The sequence below is a fragment of the Amyelois transitella genome, chromosome 4, assembly GCF_032362555.1.
Source record: "Amyelois transitella isolate CPQ chromosome 4, ilAmyTran1.1, whole genome shotgun sequence".
Classification (NCBI taxonomy): domain Eukaryota; kingdom Metazoa; phylum Arthropoda; class Insecta; order Lepidoptera; family Pyralidae; genus Amyelois; species Amyelois transitella.
This window is the reverse complement of record NC_083507.1, coordinates 1,937,825-1,953,717: the sequence shown is the minus strand read 5'-3', so window position 1 is coordinate 1,953,717 and position 15,893 is coordinate 1,937,825. Positions and strand designations below refer to the sequence as shown.

General features: G+C 36.7%; 1 protein-coding gene across 1 annotated transcript in view; it reads left to right on the top strand.

Moving 5' to 3' along the window:
* Nucleotides 1-15,893, top strand: part of LOC106130949 (uncharacterized) — a 59,256-nt gene that overhangs the window by 26,986 nt on the left and 16,377 nt on the right. The window contains exons 5-15 of the mRNA XM_060954347.1: nucleotides 5,903-6,111; nucleotides 6,474-6,660; nucleotides 7,104-7,289; nucleotides 7,506-7,761; nucleotides 10,801-10,977; nucleotides 11,897-12,055; nucleotides 12,908-13,126; nucleotides 14,050-14,163; nucleotides 14,696-14,906; nucleotides 15,379-15,532; nucleotides 15,740-15,845. Coding sequence (XP_060810330.1) covers nucleotides 5,903-6,111; nucleotides 6,474-6,660; nucleotides 7,104-7,289; nucleotides 7,506-7,761; nucleotides 10,801-10,977; nucleotides 11,897-12,055; nucleotides 12,908-13,126; nucleotides 14,050-14,163; nucleotides 14,696-14,906; nucleotides 15,379-15,532; nucleotides 15,740-15,845 — 1,978 coding nt within the window. The remainder of the gene's footprint in view (nucleotides 1-5,902; nucleotides 6,112-6,473; nucleotides 6,661-7,103; nucleotides 7,290-7,505; nucleotides 7,762-10,800; nucleotides 10,978-11,896; nucleotides 12,056-12,907; nucleotides 13,127-14,049; nucleotides 14,164-14,695; nucleotides 14,907-15,378; nucleotides 15,533-15,739; nucleotides 15,846-15,893) is intronic.

Here is a 15,893-nt window from a genome sequence, read left to right as displayed (position 1 = left end):
TCTTTCACTTTCTCCGACAATGACACATACAGCGGGTCTGAATTTCAAACTTGCTTTTGTCTACCATTAAGTTGATATTCCCTTGAACAAAAAGCATACAGATTATAATGACACGTAGGTGGAAGTGGCAGGATGTTTACAGCAAAAGGACCCTAGTTGGCGCCCTGCCAGATCTTTTCGGTTCATTGACCTACTTTAGAAAGTATATTACTGTTTCGTTAAAACAAAACGTAAACCCGCGAGATCGGGAGATAACGGGAGTTTACGTTTTACGCGGGTGAAGTCGCGGGCGCTCTCTAATCAGTTTTTATAAACATTCTTATGTCATATAGTCACGTCTATATCCCTTGAGGATAGACAGAGCCAGCAGTCTTGAAAGACTGACAGGCCACCTTCAGCTGTTAGGCTTAATGATTGAAGTGAGATTCACTTAGTGACAGGTTGCTAGCCCACCGCCTAAAAGCAGAATCCTAAGTTTACAAGCCTGTCCCTTAGTCGCCTTTTACGACATCCATAGAAAAGAAATGGAGTGGCCCTATTCTTTTTTATATCGGTGTCGGGTACCACACGGCGCATAATTTTATAAACATCACAAAAAAAAACAGCACAATCAAGCTATATTCACAAAAAAAAGTTGATCTTATTATAGTTTAGTGGAAAAGCGCAAAAGAGCAAGAGTGATGACTCAATGAACGATGACTTCGAAGCATTAAAATTCGACAAAATCATCGTTTGAACTAAAGTTACAAGGGTCTGGTCCACTCGGGGCTTGAAAACTGAAAGTGTCAAAATAAATAGCTGTAAAGCACGCCATCGACATAATTAATAGGCGGTTTGAATAAACGACTTCGTGATATTTTTGTTTTTTTTTTTACTTATGGCGGTTTACACTGACATGCCCGCATTACTAGCCTGCGATTTCCGGCAAAATGGAATAAGTTCATTTTGTTGATTAAGTATTTTTCTATTTTTTTGAAGGTCTCTGTGGCGCAGCGGTAGTACGCTTGTCTGTAACACAGGAGGTCCCGGGTTCGAATCCCGGCCAGGGCATGATGAGAAAAGAACTTTTTCTGATTGGCCTGGGTCCTGTATGTTTATCTATATAAGTATTTATTATAAAATATAGTATCGTTGAGTTAGTATCTCGTAACACAAGTCTCGGACTTACTTCGAGGCTAACTCAATCTGTGTAATTTGTCCCATATATATTTATTTATTTATTTACTTCTTGAAGAAAAGATGGATGTCTCTGTTGGTGAGGTCGGGAGTAGGTACCCTTAACCAACAAGCTTGCATGAATTAATCGAAGTAGAAGCATAAGCGTGCCGTGTGGTTCCCGGCACCAATGGAAAAAAAGAATAGGACTTCCATTTCCCACGCATGTCGTAAAAGGCGACTGAGGGATTGGCTTATAAACTTGGGATTTTTCTTTTAAACGACGGGCTAGCTTTATAATATTAGTACAGATAAACTCACGTGACTGTAGCGTGACTGAAAAGGAAATGCTTCTTATAATACTTTCCACTCTATTTTCACTTTCATTTTAATGACTACCTTTGTGTTTTGTTCGGAAGTTTTTATCGTGTTTCTTTTGTTTTGTAAAGTTTCATTCATAAAGTTAAAAAACTAAAAGTCAATAGCTATATACCGACCGCGTGCTTTAAGCATGTATGCAGAATCGTGAAATTTTAAAATGGATAGGTATTTTCTAGATAAAATATTATTATATTGAACCATTACCTACTACCTATTATAAAAAGTTAACCATTATATCTCACTTTGTTATCGATTAATAACTAAATAATAAGACATATCCTAATTTCTATGCTAGCAACCCAACACTCACTAATAAATTTCAAAGCCAAATCCTAAACACCATTACTTTTCCAGTAGGTACCAAAAGAGAATTGTTACTTGGCGAAGATGTCGTTCGTCTCCCAAACTGTCGCTGGACTGAGCCAAACCCGCCGGGAAGATCCCCCTCCCCGCCAACACTGCTCCCACCGGCACACCCATCGGCAAATCCAACTCAGCCGAAAGAACAGCCTACCAGAATGGGACCCACCAGAGATAAGAGTTCGAAAGAACAGTCTACCCGCTGATATTCACGATAAAACAAAGGAGACAACACACAGCCCCCCCATTTTCGAAGAAGAGTGACAGTCACCACCGTAAGTGCTCTCGGTGTCCCCAGTCACGCTAGTAAGCATGGACGCACTCTATAGGACGAAGAGGCTTCCTGGAACAGGCCCCCTTGCATGCTTAGAAGCTTCTGTGAGACCCTAGGGGAGGACCTTGCACGAATACCCTATAGATGTCTGTAAATATTGTGATATATATCAATGTTTTTAATGAGATTTTTGTATATTGTCTGATGATTTTGTACAGCATTTGGAGATGATCACCGTGATAATAAATTATATTTAAATAAAAAAGCAAAACAATATCTTTCGTATATATCGATGACATTATTATGGCAAGACAAACTGTGACGAATCCACATCAAAGTGGGAGGCATCCACAAAATGGGATGATAATGACAACTATGATAATTCAGGTCAACTGTAAGCGCTACAAGTAGTTGAAGAATCTACAACAGTTTCTGGGGACAACCAAGAGATACAAAGCCAAAAGAACCATTAACTATGCCAGTCGTTGGAATAATGTTGTTATTTTTATCAGTGTCAGTACAATAAAACCTTTAGCTGCAAATTTTGGTGCTTTATATTGAGAACATTCTACGAAACTAAAAATTGACGTGTTTAGAGACTCAGAGTTCAGTATCTTACATTTGATACAGATAATATACAATGCAAAAACAAAAAAGATTTATATAAAAACCAAAGATAAAATTATACCTGTTTAAATACTTTTCTAGGGTCTTCGACCGATCTTAATTTTCCGATATTAATTTTAATCTCTTGGTAAAATGTAATATATCAAAATGGTTAATGCCAACAAGCTGGGCGCATGGATATAAGGACTACAGATCAAGTCACAGCATACTAATTTGCGTAGAAATCAAGCATCTGTCTGGATAAGTGCAAATGTACCAAAATCTATAGATCTCATTCCAAAAGAATTTTAATGACATAATTTAAAGAAAGCATTTTTGACGAATTTTGGAATAACCAGTACTGCATGACTTTTCATAAGTAAAACATTGAGAAGAACGATATGGACCTAGCGCTTAGAACATATTTGGACATCAGACTAAATCATGCGTAACAGCCGTCTGTGAATAAATAGAAGTCTAGACATATATGAAGGGCCCTAACTCAATTAAGGAGAGGTTACTAAATGACGCAATCAACACATTCCTCTCTACAAGGAAATCAGACATCAAGCTTCAATTAGATTTTAATGAAGTCACTTATTCTACTTTCCTACTCTGGGTGTTTAGATAAATCTTATTCGTAAATCATAAAAACTAAACCTTTGGACTTTTTCAATGTAACAAATGTTAAGAATTATGACTAACTGTTAACTCACGCGACAAGTTTGACATCATCTATAGGTACTTTATTCTGAAGAAATTTAAAAATTCATTCGCCCCGAACTAGATAAACATCGTTTGGTATTTATACTTCAACTCATGAATAAATGGAACTAATAATTCCAACTGAAAGAGAAATAGTATGTCTTGTTTTCACAATCGATATGTAACACACCATTAGCCGATACAAAAATGGTATTGGAACGATTACTCTACAAACAGCTTTATACGGCTTTCGTAATGAAAATAACTCCTCAATTTGACACATGAAAATATTCTGCTATATAATTGGCATTTTAAAATAACTTGATCTTTATTTAATGTATAGCTAGTTCTAACTATATTTTAATACATACATACATACATATGATCATGTCTATATCCCTTGCGGGGTAGACAGACCCGACAGTCTAGGAAAAATAGGCCACGTTCAGCTATTTGGCTTTAAGATAGAATTGAAATTCAACTAGTTTATAAGCCTTGGTCGCCTTTTTCGACATCCGTGGGAGAGAGATGGAGTGGTCCTATGGTCAAAAAGGCGTTTATTGGCAAACAAAAGAGAAAAATGGTCGAGAGATGATGGACAGGAATGGAAATTATTTCTTAGTGACTGGGAAGAAATTTTCGTTGATTGTATTATTTACTGGTATCACAATGATATTGAACATTATACTTGTTCATGTTTGTTTCTCATTTAACTTTTTCAAACACAAAGAATGTAACACATTTTGCTAGTAATTTCCTAAAGACTTTTTAACAAAAACCACTGTAGCAGAGTAATCGTCTTTAAATGAAACCATCCCTAATATAACCCAGCATTTTATCTTTGTCACATCAAAGCCTACAAAGCGATTACGTCACCAAGATTGCCAGTATCTTCAGGACCCTTATCTGCTCGACAGGCCGTTGTTACATAATTAACTATATTGATTGATTTATCTAAAGGCCACAAGGAAAAGTATAATGATAAAATTGAAACTGAAGAAGAGATATTACTTGAAGAGGGAAATATTAAGATCTATAATGTAGTATCAAATGGTGTTATCTTTTGGATAGAGTTCATGAATGCTTTATATCAAGCATACATACATATATTAAGTTCACATCACCGGCGGGGAAGACAGAGCCAACAGTCTCGAAAAGACTGATACATCACGTTCACGGGTTTGGCAAGCAACAGCTACTCGTATCAAGCATATATGGAGAAATATTATCGATTTCGAGCCCTTTAGAAGGAGTAACAGGGTATCGCACATCATAAATTACAATTCCTTTTCTCGTATTTACTGTTACAGTTATCGCTGAGATGGAATTACATCACCATAATTTTTATAGTCCATTAGTGTAAAGTTTTGAGAAACAACAGTTCTTGATAAGTTTATAGCAGGAACCAGGTATATAAAGTGTAAATCTCTATTTTAATCACTCGGTAGCTTTTGAAGTTGATTGAAAGTAAAAGCTCCATCCACATGTTCCTTAGCATTGACCTGTTAAGTAATCCGTTCGTGCAAATTAAAATAACTTCGCGTGTAAAACGTTAACAGGGAAAGTTCCGACCTTGTTTATCGCAGGGTAATTTGTGGTGCTCAAGCCTTTTTGAATTTATACATTAAAATGTTATATACGATGTTTGTTTCATTCACACACATGATGATGTTTACTTTGGAGATGTGACAAAAACTGAATGTAATAAAGTCGTGAAATTGTTTCTTCTGATTGAAGAATTGTACAGCAACAAGTCTTAGTAAATAAATTATATGGCATAAGATTTTTTATGGAATACTAAATTATGCAACACGCTGGATAAACAAAAAGTAAATATTTCATCATTACCTGAGCAGGACTTGTGATAAACACTAACATGTATGATTCAGACCAAACTAAAAATTAATTGTCATAACTGCCTGGCTGGATCGAACCCGTGACCCAGAGGCAAGCACGCTCCCACTGCGCCACAGACTACTAGGTCAGATTCCTATATTACCCACTACTATACCCGTATTACATTAGTTACTGATGTGGGTCACGTAAGTTCGAGTCACGATACATTAGGGTCTCGATGACTCGCCAAATACGCATGTTAATGAAAAATGTTTGCAACAAAGTAGTTTTCCGTGGGTTTTGCCCAACGCTTTTTAACTTCAAGATGTTATGTACTTACTCTGTAAAGTATTTTAGGTACGCACATATTTATATCTACGAAGTAATTATGAAATAGTCCTTGTGAAACAAGCGATCGTCGAACATTAAGAGTATTCATATAATCTATGTCACCACCTATTTCATCTACAAGGTGGAAGCTGATCTTTCTTTTAATATAACAAGAGCAGTAATTTTTATTGGAACACCCATTACATGAAAAACATCAAAATGTTTCCCGACTCACTCAAACTTCTATTGTTTCAGGCGGAGCGAGTTTCTAGGATGCGTCTCGTTCCCTCTAAAAGATGCCATCAATAGCGACATCACGGGCACCTACTTCCTGCAGCAAGGCGGTCGTCAAGGTGCGCCACAGAACGCCAATGACAGAAGAAGTGTGAATGAAGACAGGAAAATGGCGACAGACAATATTGAAACAAGCACCAATGATGGGAAGGAAAATCATAACGACAAAGGTAATTCTTTAATTTCTTTTTATAGTTTTGTTCCATATAAAAATTATTTATTATCGTTCTTGGTTACATTACCCGGTAGAGCTAATTATTTTCACACATAGAAATTACCTCAAAATTACAACTAAAGCATCAAAATTCTCAAAAGGTAAAAAATTCTAAAAAATCAGTTTTTCAAATCTATTCATAGCAAGTTTGTTTACAACTGAGTCACGAAAAATTGTAATAATACTAGTATAGTATTGTGAACATGGAATTTAAGGTTTTGTACACTGTAGTTATGCCTTGCATTAATTTAAGAATTCAGTTGTTACCAGTTCATAAATTTATAAACCACTTCTTAACATCCTCATTATTATCTCCAGGAGTTGCTGCAAACGGGCCATCAACCGCCACATCAGCTAACCAGGCGCAGTCGGTAGCTGCTGCTCTTCAGAGGGAGGCAGACGAGCATCTGTTCCTTCGATATCTGGAGCTGGATCCTCCCGAAGACCCGGCAGTGCCGAGGAAGACCCAAAGAAATGGAAGGACGCCTTTCACTACAACTAGGAAGTAAGTTATATGATGATAACTTTAAGAAATACCGCATTAGTAAGACTTACGATATCATTTGTTTGGGATTTATTAATTTAATTCGAACGCACTTCCTATTTGCAAACGTTCTTGTTGAAACTGCACGAATGTGTAAAAAAACTACTTAATCAATTTTGGTGCCCCACAAACTTAAAAATTCTATTGACAGATTCTGCTTTAATTGCAGATTACCTTTAAAATTACATCAAGATCAGACCAGCGGTTCGAAAGTTATCGCGTTACAAACATACATGCAAACAAAAAACTTATTTTCGCCCCAAGTACACCACACTTACTTCGCTTGCTCGGTCATTAAACGATATATAAAATTTTATGACGAAACTTCAATAATGATTCATGTCTTGTATGGCACATGTATTTTGTCATACTCAGATTCTTAATAGAGTCCTTTTCTCTTACAGGTTAGTTAGAGGCACTGGTGGTGGCTTTGGTTTCACTGTCGTATGGACCCGACCACCCAGGGTAGAGCGGGTGGCGGCCGGGGGGTCGGCAGAACGGGCTGGTCTCAGAGCGGGAGATTATATCGTGTTCGTTGGCAACAAAAATGTGGTCACAGCTTCGGAGGAAGATGTCAGGAGTCTTGTCAAGTAAGTAATTTTTAATCACTTGAAATCAAAACTTTACACATAGATCGCATATCTGTTAATTTTAAACCTAGTTGAATTTAGAAAATCCATTTACATTGAATACCATAAAACTATTTTTAAATTAACAAAAGAAATAAAAAAAATGCAACCAATAGCAGAACAGACAAGTAAATTTCTACATGGACGATTTTTAAAACCACATCTCTATTGTTACAGATCAGCAGGCCAAATGTTAAACATTGAGACATTCCGAAGAGTGCCTCCGAACGGGTCGGGAGTTCGGCCGCGAGTGACGCAAATGTCTATCCCCCCTCCGACAGAGTCAACCCCACCCCCACCACCGCGGTCTCCACGCACTGCTGCATTAGCTTCTCCAGCTACTGCTGCTAGACCACCAACAGCATGTTCTTCTACCAGCCAGTCGCTTGATAGACGTAAATTACATCTACCACAAGTGACATTCTCAAAAGAGGTTGGTAATGGAATTATAGTCTAAGTTTTGGGGAATGAGATTTTGGAATAATTCTGTTAACGATTTGGTTTTTGATCTTGTAACTGAAAATTGCAAATACTAACATGATTTTTAAATCATACTAAATTATTTATTGTACTAATATAACGACACGCTCTTGTGTTGGATGTTTTAAGTATGTTACAAAATCAACAAATCGAAAACTATTAAGCAAATCTCGTTTCCTTAAAATCTGTAGATCTAGCTTCAAAATTATGAAATACATACTAGTCATCTGTAGGAAAATGTATTTGAAAGAAAAAGGAAAGTTTAAGGATTGGTGCTAGTATTGGCCGAATTTTGTCATTGGCGACACTTCTTTAGGAAATTTTTGATTGTGTATAAATGTAGATAAATAATTTCCAACTGTTATTATTTATTGTGTACAGATATATCTTAGAATAGAAACTTCACACATTCCACTATTAGCAGATATATTTATTTTAAGTTTAATTTCATTCGATCGCGATTGTAATACACTTCTTTTAGTTTAGTTTTTAAGCCATTTATCATTTAAAGGGGAATCGTTACGTTTAAGCCTACTGTTTTTGTTAGTATTTATTTTGTTCATGTTTTCTATTTATTTTCTTTGTCCTAGACTTTTGTGTGTTTAATTTTTATTTGTAGATTCACTTCATTCATTCAATGTAAAATTATTATAATTTCACTTTTGTATTTTGGTTTTCTTCTAATTTATGTTCTCTAGTAACTCAATGAATATTGGTTCCTGTTATTTTTATTTCGTTTTTAATTTATGTTTGATGTCATTAAGTGCAAATACATTTATTGCTTTTATGTTACTTTTTTTTATTTTTTATGCTTCATACCCTTTTTACCTGATCCTTTTTTTCCTATTTATTCATTTTTCAGTTTAATCACTTAAACAAAATCTAATTTATCTATTTTAAATGAAAGAAAACAAAGAAGCAAACCTTTATTTTCTTTTTCAACACTTACTCTTTACGACGACCAAAAGAGAAACGTTTTTCACCCCCAATTATCACGGAAAACTTAGTCTAAGTGGCCAAACATAAACATGTAAATTCAAGATCATAATATTAGGAAGACCTGATGATGACCAGGATCCCAACTATTGGAAACCGTTCACAAGAAATATCCTAATAGCGTAGGATACTCGAAATCCCAAATAACTTTTATTAAGTCAAGAGGCAATTATTTGAGTAAACAAAATAATACCTATAACGAAATAGAATGATAATGTAGACGGCGAAGAATAATTATACTAAATACATTCAGTCAGAAAAGTATCGGGAATGGATTATTTATTTATGGTTCCAAATTCAAATTTTTGTTTTTTTTGTTGTTGTTAGATTGGCACAACTGTTTTCCATTTTGGCGCGGAGTTTGAGTTGCATCTGTTGTTTACATTAAATACAGTGCTATTTTTAGTTATATCATATCTAGTGTGTATTGCTAATTTCATAATGGATAAAAACATCGAACAAAGAGTTTGTCTTAAATTTTGCATTGCCAATGGAATATCGTGTTCGGAGTCACTGAAAATTTTACAGAAGGCTTACGGTGAATCGACTTTATCAAAAACTCGTGCTTATGAGTGGTACAAAGCGTTCAAAAGCGGTCGAGATGTGATGGAAGATTTGCCTCGCTCTGGTAGGCCATCAACGTCTGCAACTGAAGTTAACATCGCAAAAGTGAAGGAAATAGTGACTGAAAATCCTCATTCAACTTTGAGAGAGATAGCCACCGAACTTTCTGTATCTCACGAGTCGATCCGTACCATTTTAACTAATAATTTGGGTATGAAACATGTTGCCGCTCGGCTAGTCCCAAAAGACCTGAATTTTTTTCATAAACTCAATCGCATGAGAGTCGCTGAGGACATGCTAGAACGAGTCAATTCCGACCCAACATTCATGAAACGCATTGTTACTGGTGACGAGACGTGGGTTTACGAGTTTGACATGCAAACTAGTCAACAAGCTTCGGAGTGGCGCCTTCCAACTGAACCGAAACCGAAAAAACCACGCCAAAGTCGTTCAAAAGTCAAAACCATGTTGACTGTTTTCTTTGACTATCGCGGTGTTGTGCACTCGGAATTCTTGCCGGAAGGTCAAACGGTAAATAAGGAATATTATTTGAGTGTTATGCGGCGTTTAAGAGAGCAAATCCGACGAAAAAGGCCAGATTTGTGGAAAGAAAATTCTTGGATTTTGCACCATGATAATGCACCTTCGCACAAGGCCATCATTGTGAACGAATTTTTAACCAAACACTCAACAAATACCATCGAGCAACCACCATATTCACCAGATATGGCTCCAGCCGACTTTTTTCTTTTTCCTAAACTCAAATTACCACTTCGTGGCACCCGTTTTCAATCGGTAGAAGACATAAAAGAGAATTCGCGGCGAGAACTGACCTCAATTCCGGAAACAGCGTTTGAAAAATGTTTTGATGATTGGATTATTCGTTGGCGTAAGTGTATCGTTTCTAAAGGAGCATATTTTGAAGGTGATAAAATAAATTTGGATGAATAACAAACAGTTTGTGTATTATTGATCTTTTCCTGCTACTTTCTTGACAGAGTAGTATATAATCATATATTTATGACTATATTAAATATACAATTAATTTAATCAAATATCTTTAGGCTTAACTTGATTGCTAATCTAACCAACTCACTTCTCCAATGTAAAGAATATAGCAGAATAATATACTTAAAACCGCATATTTAACTTGACCAAATTAAGAGATCCGAAAAGATTGATTTAAATTCAGACAAATCAAATTACGTAGTCCAGTTATTTGTCTGGATTATAATAAATTCAGACAATTATTTCAGAAATTATGTAGTTATTTGTCTAGAATATACATATGTTTCATCAATGTTACGAGAGAATGTGAGATAACTCCTATAGAAACTAAACCATTGACAGAATCCCAACAGCAAAATTCAAACCATTTCATTCGGCTAACATCTAATCTAATATTGACGTCACCAAGGACTTCCACCAACAGACGCCCGGCCTCTCCACGGATGGTCGCAAAAGGGCCCTCCTGGCCGTGGTATCCAGGGAGCAGCATTACTGCACTTGCCTGCAGTTTGGCCTCGTCAGATTTGTGTCCCCACTGGCCGAGAGAGCGGACCTGATATTGCCAAGTGACCATCAGTTGCTGTTCCAAAATATTGAAGAGGTAAGTCTGGAACATGTGATTTAGAATGGCAAACTTTATACCCACATACAACCATGCCTATATCTTAGTAGTCTTATTTTAAATACAGTGGCGTCATTATCATTCTGTAGTCTTGGTTGTGTCTCTGTCCCGCTGAAGTTAAGCCATTTGTCTAAAGGATGTGATTTAGAATGTCAAACTTTATACCCACATACAACCATGCCTATATCTCAGAGTGGTATTCAGAGTCTTATTTTAAATAAAGTGGGGTCATTATCATCCTGTAGTCTTGGTTGTGTCTCTGCATCGCGGAAGTTAACCCCATTGTCTAAAGTTAATACATAGGTTAAAATAAATAGTTTGGATGAAAAAATAAACCGGGATATCAACAAAGTAACCTTTTTGATGGAAACTTCTTGGACTCGTAGAACCAGCACTTAGCTTCTTACTGTACTAAAAGTAGAAATGTTAAAACAAAACAAATGGGTAGGTAATAAGATTTTATGAAACGTTAGAAACTGAAAGTCAAGATTATTAATAATCTATCTATCCAGTACTGGATTATTAACGCTATTTTTTAGAATAATTTGAATGCGTTTGACCTCAAACTGCCAAAGTAAGATAAGGTCTAAAGTGGTGCATGCAAGCTCAAATAATGCCTACTCACTCTTGCCTTGAAAATCCCCAAGCTGAATCTATCGGGGAAGAGAGATACGGGACATTCCAAATCCAAATCACAGCAGTTCGTATGACAAAAGAGTTTGCGAATCGCAATCCCGGTGTAATCTCTGCCCATTACCTAATTTAATTTTGCAATTTCTTCTTCTACACATGCGCTTTGGAAGCGGTAGTAGTTATAATTAGATTTAAGTTATGTGACGTCAATAAGTGATACCTTGTATCCAATTTTGAAAATAAATCTATTCTATTCTAATTGTAGATCTTCAGACTGTCGGAAGACATCTTGGATCAAGTAGTACAAGAAGATAGCGAGATCCAAACATCGACTGTGGTAGCCGTATACCTTCAGAAGACCCCTGTGTTCCTTAGTCTCTATAAGAAATATTGCCTAGGCTTGAAAAGAGCCGACTGTGTATTGGTAAGCATTAACTATGAACTTGTTTCGTTATTATGACCAAGAATACTTACGATTGAACCAAAATGTAACTATAGATGTTAATATAAGAAAATTTTGTAAGTAAGTAAGTAAATACTCTATTGTTCACTAAAGGAGTACAACACTACATAGTATAAAACAAAGTCGCTATTTCAGTCTGTTTGTCTGTATGCTTAAATCTTTAAAATTACGCAACGGATTTTGATGCGGTTTTTTGTAGCAGGTAGAGTGATTCAAGAGGAAGGTTTTTATGTATAATTTTCCGAATTTTGCCCCCGTGCCAAGCCGGGGCGGGTCGCTAGTGACAAATATAAAACAGTACAGTACAAAGGCGGGCTTATCCCTAAGTGAGATCTCTTCCAGCCAACCTAACAATAAGAGGATCGCATACAAAATTGGGATAAGGGCAAAGCGAAGCTGTTACCATTTCAATTCGGCATCACAATTAACTGCAGATTTATACGCACTAAGCACATGACATTATTACATAGGAGCTTAGCCTAAGTAGCCTGATAATTACGAGACTTATGGGATACTAACTCAAAACTCTCTTACGGGGTAGACAGAGCCAACAGTCTTGAAAAGACTTATAGGCCACGTTCAGCTGTTTGGCTAATGATAGAATTGAGATTCAAATAGTGACGGGTTGCTAGCCCATCGCCTATAAGAAGAATCCCAAATTTTTAAGCCTATCCCTTAGTCGCCTTTTACGACATCCATGGGAACGAGATGGAGTGGTCCTATTCCTTTTTTTATTGGTGCCGGGAATCACACGGTACAAACAAAATAGACACTAAAATGACACTTAAATTACCTCTATAAATCTATAAACAGGTAAAGAAATCAAAAGACCCAAGCGGAGCCTTCTCCCGCTTCTGCACCAGCCCGCCGATTCCCAGAAGAAGGCCGGACATAACGTCTTTGGTCCACAAACCCCTGGAGCAGTTCAGAGAGCTGCTGCGGTTGATGAGGGCAGCCGCGGCCGCTAATGGAGCAGGTCCTTACGATCAGCTGGAGAAGAAGCAGCTTCAAATAATTGTTGAGCAGTTGCAGGTAACTAGTTTATCTATAGGTACTTATATTGTAAAGCTGAAGAGTTTGTTTGTTTGTTTGAACGCGCTAATCTCAGGAATATCTGGTTCGAATTAAAAAAATCTTTTTGTGTTTATCGAGGAAGGCTTTGGGCTTTATAAAAAATATTAGGAGCGAAGAAGTTATGGAAAATGTGAAAAAAAATCGGGGAAAATTATTCATCCTTGAGGGCGTCCGTTGCGTGCGCTGCGAAAACAGTTCAAGATACCAAAAATAAATGTATGAAAGAATATGATGATGATGAAATGATCTTAAAATAATCTAAAAAAATATCTACGACAGTATTTGTCTATCTTTTAAGATTAACTCACTAGAACCGTTTTTATGGTAATCAAAATTTAAAAAGCCGAGAAGGCTGTTCGCAAAAATAAATGATGACCAAAAAAACTATTCCACGCGGACGAAGTCGCGGCTACAGCTAGTAATAGATAAATTTAAAAGCTACAAATTGGCAGATTTGTTTATTCAATATATTGGATTAGGCATTTGTCTTTCATCACACCTGATGGTAAGTGGCGATAAAGACGACTGCACCAACACTTATACAAAGGAAAATATTCTTAACGAATTTAATTACGTCTGTCTAAATTATTAAAGCATCGTCTAGAGTAAAAGTTTAGAACCATTTCGAACATTTATCAAATAAGTATATAGTTTGCAATTAATTTTATAGTCCTAGATAAAGGAATGTTTTAATACCATCGAAACATTTGCATTGATAATAGTAGCAGCTATTTTCTTTACTACAGTTACCGTTAAAGCGAATAAACCAAAGCAGTCTTCTGTCCTAATAATAATTAATGATAATGAAAGCAACTTACTACGTCATTGTAGGCCAATTTCCAGTATCATGTGGCGTCAACGAATTTCATTGTTTGTTTCAGAGCGGCTACCAAGATGTAACAGCCGGATCAGGATTAATGGGGTTGGCCGGTGATGGGAAACCATTGCTATCAGTAGCAGACTTGGAGAGTAGACTCGTGTTCACTAGGTGTAAGGTAAATGTAGTAGTGGTTTTCGTAACTTGGAGACTTTGGTAGATCATATCTTATGTGAGGACCAGTATGTTGCCTCGCGTAAAACATTTTTGTCAGTGGCTTCGTACAGATCTTTCAGTGTATTGATGTTTTCTTTTTTAGTTTTCTTCTTGAAAATTTGCAGTATATATTGTTAAGAGTCTGAAGAAGGACATAGGGTACTTTTTATTCCGGTAAAAACTTTGGTTTCCGTGGGATTTGCGAAAAACCTGTATCATTTTGTTGGTGGCGCTAGAGCTGCGGGTAAAAACTAGTCAATTGTTAATTTTTAAAAAAAGCAGCCTCATTAAATTCCTTTGTAAAATTCTTATCTTTATTCTTCAAAATGTTGGCTTTAAAACTATTTCTAAATAGTCACGCGGTTACATGGCGAAGTCATTAGGAACTTGCAATGCTCTCAACCCCAACCAAAGGAACACTTCTACCTTCTGAAGCATTTCCCTTTAAACCTTAATAAACCCATTCATAATATTGTTTTCTGTGTGTTTTGCAGCCATTCGTACTAAGCACGGCGGGCCGCCAATGGATATTTGGAGGCGAACTGTCCAGGGTAGAAGGCAGAGCTGTCAGGCCGTACTGGGCACTGCTGTTCAGTGACCTATTACTCTTCGCGACAGTATCAAGAGACAGAGTGTTGTTCGTGACTGAAGAGCCGGTGGCGCTTGGGACGGTCTCCGAAGCACAGTTCAATGTTAGGAAAAAAGGTTTGTAGTTATATGATAACATAATAAATTCATAGGGATTGTTTGGCATAAACTTTAATTCTAAAATTATTTTAACCATAAAAATGTGCTTAAAGTGTACTGATTTAAACTTTTTGACTAATTGGACCATAAAAATTAGGCGAGATATTTAAAAGAAATTGCCGTAAAAGGCGACTAAGGGAAATGCTAATAAACTTGTGATTTTTCTTAAAGACGATAGGCTAGCAACCTGTCACTATTCGAATCTCAATCTCATCTTACCAAACAGCTGAACGTGGCTTTTCAGTCGTTTCAAGACTGTTGGCTCTGTCTACCCCTTTATATAATCTTAGCTCATCTATTACGACCTGTTTGCCGCAGTAATGTTTCTGCCTGTATAATTTATCTCCTACATATTTGTTTTAAGTTATTTTCCATACCATATCATAATTTATCCACAATCTAACTGTGAAAAATTTCTTAATAATTTCAGCGACAGAATTCCGATTGATACTAGGCCGAGCTGGTGGAGAAAGTCCGTTAGTGAGTTGCGCGCCTCGAACGCCTGGAAGGACCAGAACTGTTGTGTTACGAGCACCGTCGATAGACTTGAAAGCTGTATGGCAAAGTCTGCTTCAAAGACAAATGTGAGTGACCCAATATCACGTCTAGAATTAGATCTCCCTGTAAAGGATGCGAAGGTCAGAAACCAGAAATCAGAAACAGAACCTGTTTTTTTTGTGAACCTACAGTTTAGTTAATTGATAGATTATTAAAATACTTAGTGTTTTAAAACCAAAAACCACTTTGTATAAAATTAAATATTTTAAAACCTGAACATAAATTCATTTCAGATACCGAGCTCATACGACAATGGGAACTCCTGTTGGTTCTCCGCTGGACTCCCCCGATCCACAACTGACGTTTTCTCTGGCGACCCTGGACTCTCAGCAACGACAGGTATCAGCGTGCAGTATCCAACGGCACTCAAGTTTAGCTCTTTTACCG